General features: G+C 31.9%; 1 protein-coding gene and 1 long non-coding RNA gene across 2 annotated transcripts in view; both read left to right on the plus strand.

Moving 5' to 3' along the window:
* The window catches only part of LOC141553626 (uncharacterized), a 96,920-nt gene extending 87,178 nt beyond the window's left edge, over positions 1 to 9,742 (plus strand). Inside the window, exon 3 of the long non-coding RNA XR_012485551.1 lies at positions 9,615 to 9,742. This is a non-coding gene — a long non-coding RNA (uncharacterized LOC141553626). The remainder of the gene's footprint in view (positions 1 to 9,614) is intronic.
* On the plus strand, positions 6,076 to 7,005 carry LOC141553616 (olfactory receptor 2D2-like). Its single transcript, XM_074285175.1, has one exon. It carries the CDS (start codon positions 6,076 to 6,078, stop codon positions 7,003 to 7,005), a length of 930 nt encoding a protein of 309 aa, XP_074141276.1.
* Positions 9,743 to 9,957: the final 215 nt, after the last annotated feature.

Consider the following 9,957-nt stretch of genomic DNA (forward strand, 5'->3'; position numbering starts at 1 on the left):
TGATTGTAAACAAGAAACAATAGAATGCCTATTTGAAGGACCCAGTAGAATTGAGCATATATTCTGGTGTTCTAGAAATCTTTCTTTGGCAGCAAGATGAAAGACAAATTGCAAAAGGTAGATATGAGATAAGAAAATCAACACTGATTTTTGAACTCATGTTCTTCTTTTGGCATCATATCTATTAGTTCCATTTCTTTAATGACATAAATGATGGACAAGGTCACAGACATAGGGCCATGATATAACATATTTGCAAGAACAAGCTTGACTCTGAGAAAAGACTCACAGATTCTTGGGTTAACATCTCTCTAGCATCCATATCCCTAGAGAATAATGGAAAACATAATTGTGTTGTTTTATGCTAATTTACAGAAGCCAGAAAAGAATCCTGTCACTATTCTGGGACCCAAACACCCAAAGTAATGTAACTCACTGAGTTGGTTAACATCTCCTAGCAATTTTTCATAATAGTAAATGAAATCAGAACCTGTTAATTCAGTGAAGTTCCAATTCTCTCACATTATTCATCTCTCAGAACTTTAGTCTTCAGCACCCTTTGAGGCTCTGATGTTTTTATATAAAATCTATAAGCTTTTCTATGTCAAGAAACTCAAAACCTGACATAATGAAACCAGAACATATATTTTGAGGGCTTTGGATTGTTTATGTCCTTAAAAGAGATGGGGAGGGATCAAAAGAAGCCAAACCATAGGGAATTAGTTACTCTAATATGTTTCTTTCTTGAAGATTTAGAGCTCTTCTAATAAAAAGTATTTTTTAATATTATTAGCATGGTGTGAAAAAATAGCAATGATAACTAAAAACTAATAGAGCTTCAAGAACAAAATGACAAGCTGACTTCATTTTTATTTTTCATAGGGTTATTACATCTGGGGAATTCCAAAGACATGCTAATTTTCATCCATAAATTTATAAAGTTTCTCATGATATTTTTGTGGATATTTCAAGGATTTCTGAGAAGTCACTGTCTCTGATGGGTAGAAGGTAGACAACAGTGGACAGAGAAAGAGGGAATACATTCCTTATTCTGTATTCATTCATACATTATATAGTAGTAGGTATGACCATTTAAGAACATGATAAACTGGAATGTGTCCAGCATTCAGAATGTGAAAGCAGTAAGAATTATGAGTGCTGGGGGGTTTGTAGTAATGCTATTTTCAGATTGCTTTAAGAGTCTGATAATACTACAATCCAGAAAAGATTTCAAGACCAGGTGAAAATGATAGCTATTGTTAAGGATTTGAATGTTGAAGAGGAATTAGGAATTTTTAACTTGACTCTAGAACTAAGAGTAATAGATGAAAATTATAAAGACACAGATTTCTGTTCATAATAAAGAAAAAAATTTCTATTAGTTGAAGCTGTCCAAATGTAGAATGAACCACCTGAGAAGAGGGATTAAAACATCCCTGGTTGTCACCAAGCCTTTTATGGAGATGATACTCAATTATACATTAGACTGGATGAACTCTACCATTTCACCTCATTCTGAGGTTCTTTGATACAAGATGTTTACTTTGCATAATGCTTTCTCATATTTCAGCAAAAAGATAGGACAATTTGGGGACTTACTAATCGATTTTTAAAAAATTCTATAGAGTGCTAAATCTGAACAAGGTATGATCATGTTGGTCATGTGAATAAATAAAGAGGAATGATGGTGAGAGCTAAAGTATGGAGTGAATAACTCCAAAGAAGAGTTAGAATGAAAATCTTACAATTCTTACTTCCAGATATTTTCCTAACACATTCCCCCATTCCATTTATCTCTGCTTTTTATAATGTGGCAAGAAATTTAAACTGTTAAACTTCAATAAGCTATAATAATTAGGGGTGGCAACTTAATGAATTAGTTTTAAGATATAATATTTTCTAGAAAGGCAGTGTATTAATTTTATATACTCATGAATAACACCTGTTTTTAGTGGAATGTTGTCAAATTGAGCTGCTAGAGTAGCTGCTTAAGAAGAGTAGAATTCTCTTTAACTATTAGTGTGCCAGAGTTCTTGAAATATCTCTTCTCTTTATGCAGTTAAATATGGTATTGGTAATAGCAACCTTGTCTACATCATTGATTAATTTCGCTCTTCTTCATTTCTCCCTATATACATTCTTCTTTGTTCAGTTTACGTGATATCCATCAACTTTATTATGTCATTTAACACTTGGAAAATTTTGTAATTCAAGGAGATCCCTATTCATAACCATGATATATACATATTATATAAATTCATTTGAAAGTTAGTAATTTACAATTTGGACTTCACTGTACAATGTAATTAATATTATACTTGATATTTAGTAACATAAAATAGTTATGCTACATTTTAATAATATAATATTATATATAATTATAATATAATTATAACATAATATAATAATATTATGCTTAATTCCAATTATAGTATCATAATACTATGCTTTGGTACTTTAAAAATACTATCTACATATAAGATGTTTATGATGAGATACTATAGGAACCACTTTTCCAAATCATACACCTAAACAACATGTAAAAATCAGAAATTCTCCTTTTCTTTGAGTGCTAGTGTGGAGAAAATATAGATTGAATTAGTAAACAATGGAGTAGATGAATATTTTTGTACAAGTTTTGAGGAGATTTTCTTGGAACCCTCAAAAACTTTAGATAGTTATAACATTTTCTATTTGTCTACTTTTGTTTATAAAGTCAATCATGGTTTTACTTGATATCAGGAAAACATCTTTCTTTCGCATAAGCTTATTGGAGATAAGTTTTGGATCAGAGATAGAAGAAGAAATAAGAAATAGGTATAGAGAATGGTGGAAAGGAACAAGAAGAAAAAGAAAGAATAAGGGAAGAAAGGTAAGGAAAGAAAAAGAGATAAATGAAGAAGAAACGAAAGAGGAAAAACAAGGTGAAAAAGCAAGATCCATTGGATAACTTGAGAATCTGATTAGATAAGAAAAGGGAAAGGATTTCACAAGCTCATACATTCTTTATATTTGTGAGCAAAGCTATCTGCATTGAAATTACCTGATATATAATAGTAAATTTCAGAAGAAAAGAGATTTAACGGAGTTCAAAAAAATCTTGGGAAAAGAGTGTGATTATTGAAACATCTTAAATTAATTTTAACTTTGTTCATGTAATATTGACTAACAAGAAGACATTTCTGAACATTAAAGCAAATAGTTGCACAGCTCAGTAACCTGTGTATAAAACAGAAAGTCTGTTACAGGGTTTCATGTATCATCCTATGGATATGTACTGCAGGGTAGCAATGATCTCAGAAATCCATGACAAAATGTTGGACTCCTTCCAGTTAATGGATGCAGGTTTCCAAAGTCATATTACTTACTTGCAACTCTTGACCCTTCAAGTAATTTTTCCCATCCTAGAAATCTGATAAGAAGAATACACTACCAATGGATAAATTGTCTCTTTGTTTATGTCTATTACCTTACATGAGAAATCCTGAAAAAAGGAACTGATGTGCCTTTTCAGAACTCCTACTTTTTAAATAGAATGATCAGAGGGGGATCCTAGGGCAATAAAAATGGGACCCTCACAAATGGAATTTTTAAAGCCAAAAGTTCTCCTTCCTATTTGGGTCCCCACTTATAGATGAGCTTTCTTCTTCAGGATGTAAATGAGGAATGTCATTAACCTTAAATAAATTATGAGTAGAAATGGATTAAAAAACTTTACCTAGATTTCCTAGAGTCTTAGCATAACCCCCAATAATAACTTTACCATTTATTGATGCAACTGAAGGTTGTTTTCATTATGGAAATTTGTATTAAATTATGAACAAGTTTCATAATTAAATATAATAATATACATAATATATTATGTAATATAATAATATAAATGTAAATAAAATATAATTAAACTATGTTTCCAAATTATTAATTTTTTTCAACATTCAAATTACATTGTTTTTACTCACCCTAATCCAGATACTATGCTAGGTGCTGGGAATACAAAAACAAAGAAGAAACAGTACCAGCCTCAAGATACATATATTAGGTATAGGTTTGGTGGATTTTGTATTCTTATGGCATAAACCATATTCTAAGATGTGTCAATGCCTCTATGTCCTAGTAACATGGTCATGTTCCTAATGAACAAAACAAGAATTTTACCTAAGAGAATCATTTGAAATGTATGAGTATTTTAACATTTCAAAGCCAGCACTAGGTTGAGAAATCTTATTTCAATTTTCACTGAGTGACTGGTTCTGTCCTGGAAATTACAGAATCTGTGATGGAGCATTCTCTTATTTATAATTTATAATTTAGCATAGTATAGGATAAGAACAATTGCAACTTAACACAATCAATACTTATCAGAAAGAGTTGATGAGAGACTAGAGATGAATATACTTTAAAAGTTTTTTTTTTAATCTGAAGGGTTCTATTATGTTTTCTGCAAACCACAACATCTGAAAACTCTTTTTCTTTTGTTTGTAGATTGTACCTGTGATTTAATGAGTATTGGGAATTCCTGGCAAAGATCTTCTTCTTCCAAGGCAGATTGGCACTTTCTCTAAAATTTAATTTAAATTTTAGACTACATATTTAATGGTGAAGTGAAATCTGCCCACGGATATGTAGTTAGTATGCATTAGAGCTAAGATTTGAAGTCAGGTCTTTCTGATGCTGAGGACAACTCTCTAAATTCTATACTATAGTGTCTCTATTAAGAATTTTGTAAAATCTCTCTTATTATTCCACAAGATAGGTTTATTTCTTATATAAGTAATTTGAATGAGAGTTACTACTACTGCCTTTCAAACATGTCTATACACAGTTTGACCTTTTCCATTTTTTGTGAAGGTTCACAGTTTATACTTCTCCTAATACTTTGAGTTAAACCATGGATACCATTGAGATGAGAGTCTTACTGAGTATCCTGAGAGTCCCAAACTTGATGCCAAATTCTGGCACATGACAATTCTTCTTATAAGAACAAACCTTCCAGAATTTCTAGTTACTATTGTTCTGAAGAGCATCCCAGTATTCCTCACAGATTTTTTTTATAGATTTTTCATGGGCCCATAAAGTGCTATGCAATTTAACTTTTTCATTAAAACAATGTGCTAGTTAGAGGGCCAATTATTTTCCAAGAAAATAATAGGAATAATTATCTAGCCATTGCTATCCCCTCCAAGCCAATTTGATTACTTCTGGTTTTCTCTTGGTTTTCAGTTAACTGGTGCTAATAAGGTAATGATATTTTGGTTTGTGTTATTTTCCCATATGCCACTGTACTCTTTTCAGGAAGATAATAGAAGATAAAAATTAGCACGATCAAATCTGAAATTCTATACTTTAATTTTTATAATTGCCTACATAAATACATAATGAGTGAGATTTTATCAAAGAAAGACCTCAAGACTTTAATTATAAACTTAATATGACTTAATTTACTGTAGGTAATTAAAACTAATATAACTTTACAATGTATTAAATTAAATATGATTTCATTCCTTCTTAAAGGAGTCAAAGGATATATTGATGTCTCTGATAGTCATACTGCTTGTGGAGTATTTTGCTTAGTTCTCTACCCAATATTACAAGGGAACAATAACAAAAGGAAGCACATATAGAGATGGGTGACCAGAATGGACAGAAGTCTCATATTAAGAAGGTTGAAGAAACAGGAAGCATTTAGCCCAGACAGGACAAAACTTAGGGAGGAACTATAAATTTTCTTCAAATAGTAGGGGAGATGTTAGGTGGCAGAAGGAGTAGACTTAGTTTTTTGCTGCTCTATAAGAAATAGCAGATAATACATAGAATTTACATAACAGACTGAAAGATTTCAGTTTAATTTATAGAAACATTTTCTTATAGCATTGTCCAGTAATGGAATGTATTCCTTGTAATATAAGTCATGATTTTTAATAGAAATATTCAATGTTTACATGTCAAGCCAACTATTGATAGTTGAAGGCTCTACTAGATAACATTTAAGGCTTTCCCCAAACTGAAGTTCTATGATTCCTTAGGTTACATCTTTACATCTTATACATCTTGATTCTTTTATAAAGAAGAGAGAACATGAGCCAAACTAACAAGACCTGGGTGACAGAATTCTTCCTATTGGGACTTTCTGATGACCCTCAGACCCAACTGCTACTCTTCATATTGTTCCTGGCAGTCTACTGTGGCACCATACTTGGAAACCTGCTCCTCACATCCTTGGTTCTGCTTGACTCACAGCTCCATACACCCATGTATTTTTTCCTATGTAATTTATCTTTAGCTGACCTTTGCTTCTCAACTACCATTGTTCCTCAGACTTTAATTCACATGTTGTCTAGAAAGAAATTCATTTCTTTTACAGGCTGTGCAGTTCAACTTCTTCTCATCCTATTTTTTGGATGTACACAATGTTCCTTGTTAGCTGTGATGTCTTATGATCGGTACTTGGCAATCTGTAACCCCATGCATTACCCCCTCATCATGACATGGAGGGTGTGTGGCCTCTTGGCTTTGGCATGCTGGTCAAGTGGTGTTTTAGTATCAATGGTGGACACTACATTCACATTACGCCTCCCTTACCAAGGAGATAATAGGATTGCTCATTTTATTTGTGAACCCCCAGCACTTCTGGTTGTGGCATCTACAGACACACGCAGTTCAGAGATGGCCATTTTCCTGATGGGGGTGGTGATACTTCTTGCACCTGTGTCACTAATTATGATCTCATATGTGTGTATCATAGTGTCTGTGGTTAAGATGAAGACAGCCTCAGGGAGACTAAAAGCATTCTCCACTTGTGGATCCCACCTCATTGTGGTCATCATTTTTTATGGATCAGCAATTATCAACTACATGACACCTAAGTCTGCCAAGGAACTAGGGAAAATGGTATCTGTGTTTTATGCAGTGATAAATCCTATGCTCAACCCCCTCATATATAGCCTGAGGAACAAAGATGTAAAGAGAGCATTCAGAAATGTTGCTAGTAAGAAACTGTTCTGCTAATTTATTATAACTCATGTTAGTTGGCAGAGATACACATTAATATTTTTATATCACTATACATACTTACCTTATAATATGTCTGAGTCATAAGGAGAGGGTAGAGATGATATACTTATCCCTCTGAAGATTACTAAGTAGAATTGTAATAATTTGAATAACTCACAAAAATATAATTAATATGGAATTATGATACCCATTGGATATTGTGCACTGGAATTTGGAAAAAGGAACTAAATATGTAAGGATTCTGGGGAACAAGAAGAGGCAATCAAGCCTTTAGAAAGTTGCTTTGGTGTTGTCCACACAAAAATTCAACAAAAATTAATATGATAATAGATTGCCTTTAATAGAAATATAATTTTCAAAATGTGTAAGGTTATAATGTCATTATATTCTTACATGGATATATACTATCAGTATGAATGTGTTCTCTCCTGCATACAACTTTTCTGCAATTTTAATATATTTTATTTTTTATATTATATATTTATGAATATATGTTTCTTCTCCTTTATCCATTGGGCTATCACTTGTAATGAAGTGGAAAAAAAGCAGTTTAAGCACCATCTTGAGTCTTCTAAGGTTAAGCTTGATCATTATGATGCACATTATGATTTTTTTTGTTTTACATCATTGTAATAACTGATTATATTGCTTTTGATGATCTATATATTTAACTCTGTCAGTTCAATGTAAGCTTTCTAGGTTTGTTTGGATTCATATTTGTTATTTTTCATAGTATAGTAATCTTCTACCCTACACAGTAACTACAATTTTCTTAGCCATTACTCAGTCAATGGAAATTTACTTTTTTCTAGTCCTTTGACACAACAAAAATGCTGCCAAGGATATTTTAAAATACGTGAATAATATTATTAATGTCATTGGCATTGTTTTTAATATCCCTGTTTTTTACCTACTTGACAATATGGATAGCTTGGATATCTCGGGATATATGTTTATAGACTTGTGTACAGATTCTTCCAACTTGGAAATGGGAAAAATAAGCTAATGGTTAATAATTATAGACATGTATTAATATTTTCTACAATAATAAAGTATAAAATGTCTCCCATCTTTCCCACCATTTTAGGCAAGAAAGTTTAATTATAAATTATTTATCACAAGGAGTTCAAATGAATATAGAAATGGCTTTAGCCAGAAAACACTTGTTTCATTGTATTAGACTCTTTGTTATACCATTTGGGTTTTCTTGGCAAATATACTGGAGTCGCTTGCCATTTTCTTCTCCAGCTTATTGTATGGAGGCAACAGGGATGAGTGACTTTATCCAGGGTCACACAATGAATAAGGTCTAAGTTTGGGTTTGAACTCATGTTTTCTTGACTCTAGGTCTGATATTCTATTCACAGTGACAGTGACTAGCTACCCTAGAAAATAGCTGACCTTGAAAGAAGCCTTTACTGATGCATTTTAAGAAGAAGTGGAGATAGCAATAAAAAAAGATGGCACTAGACCAAGTAGAGTCTGAAGATGTCTATGCTAGACATGATATAGTTTGTAAGATATCAAGTGAATAATTTTCAAGATATCTACAAGATAAAAGAATAGAAATTTATGCAAAAGGTGTTAGGTTTTATTATTGTAGAAAATAGCAGCACATAAAAACAATTATTGCCTCTTATTTCTACTTTTCCTATCTCTATGAAATTTTCATGAAATATATTATACATACACATGGGTCACTTTTGTGGAATGAATGGTAAAGAAACACACATGATTATGCAAACAAAATTCTTCAGTAGAATACAACTGTATACTCACAAATTTTGCCAAAAGTTTTAAAAATATCTCATTGTGTTCATCATCTTTTGACTTTATAAAAATGCTTGATTTTCTAGAACAAAATACTTCCTTAAAGACATTCTTCCAAAAAGATGTCTACCATGCATATGTCAAAATTACATAAGGTTCCTTGATAGATGTAACAGCAAAGAAAATTATTATTGACATTCTTGTGACATAAAGCAATGCAAAAATACATAGAAACATATGCCTGTCACATGAATTTTCCACCATAATGAGGGAAGTCCAATAGAATCTAAATATAAAATATGATCATTATCTATTATGGTCTTCCAAATGCTGTTCTTTGTGGTGAAAATCCCACAAATTCCACATCCATCATGTAAATTTCCATGTCCAATAAATCCTACACTGATATCTCTTCCCCAAATTTCTTAAATGATATGCTACCTATGCCCCAAAATTTGCCATTGCGCTGTCTCTATCACATATTATAGTAAAAGAGAGCCTTCTAAAAGTGATCTGTAATCACATAATAGATTTGCTTTAACAATCCACTGAGGAAAATCCAAGCAAATGAAAAAATGATCAACATTTGGATGGACAATTCATATGCATGTGTACTGGTAGACCACTGCGGTCCATCAGCAATCATACCTTAGAACAGTAGAGTTAAGAATTGATAAAAAAAAGAGGATGAGTTGAAAAATTACAGTGCTTTATAGTAACCCCAGATTTCATTCTGTAAGAAAAGTTTATCTTGTTAATAACAATATATTTCAAGTAATATTGTATGACATAAGTGATGAAATAATGAAGTCTTTTAAAACTTGATATTACAGATTTTCTAAAAGCCAATGAAGAAGCACATCATAGATTTGAATATGCTGAAAAATTGTTGCAGTGAAGAAATACAAAGAAGCAGCATTATAAATACAAATTTAAATAAATGAGTCAGTGATATAATAAAAATAAGGGATAAATAATGGAAAGCCTGATGACTGCATTGGTGTCTACATAATATCTAGACACCTGAAGGAAACCTTTGGTACACTGAATATATTTCCCCAACCAAACCCTCCCTTAATGGAAAATTTGGAGGAGGATATAATTGAGTATTAAAAGATATGACAGTATGAATATGTTGTAATATGCACAGTTGAAGGTGGCTTGCACTCCTCCCAG

The sequence above is a fragment of the Sminthopsis crassicaudata genome, chromosome 2 (assembly GCF_048593235.1).
Source record: "Sminthopsis crassicaudata isolate SCR6 chromosome 2, ASM4859323v1, whole genome shotgun sequence".
NCBI classification, from domain to species: domain Eukaryota; kingdom Metazoa; phylum Chordata; class Mammalia; order Dasyuromorphia; family Dasyuridae; genus Sminthopsis; species Sminthopsis crassicaudata.

What these genes read in the sequence shown, in the direction of transcription:
- LOC141553616 (XM_074285175.1), top strand. Translation starts at nt 6,076, where the DNA reads ATGAGCCAAACTAACAAGACCTGGGTGACAGAATTCTTCCTATTGGGA.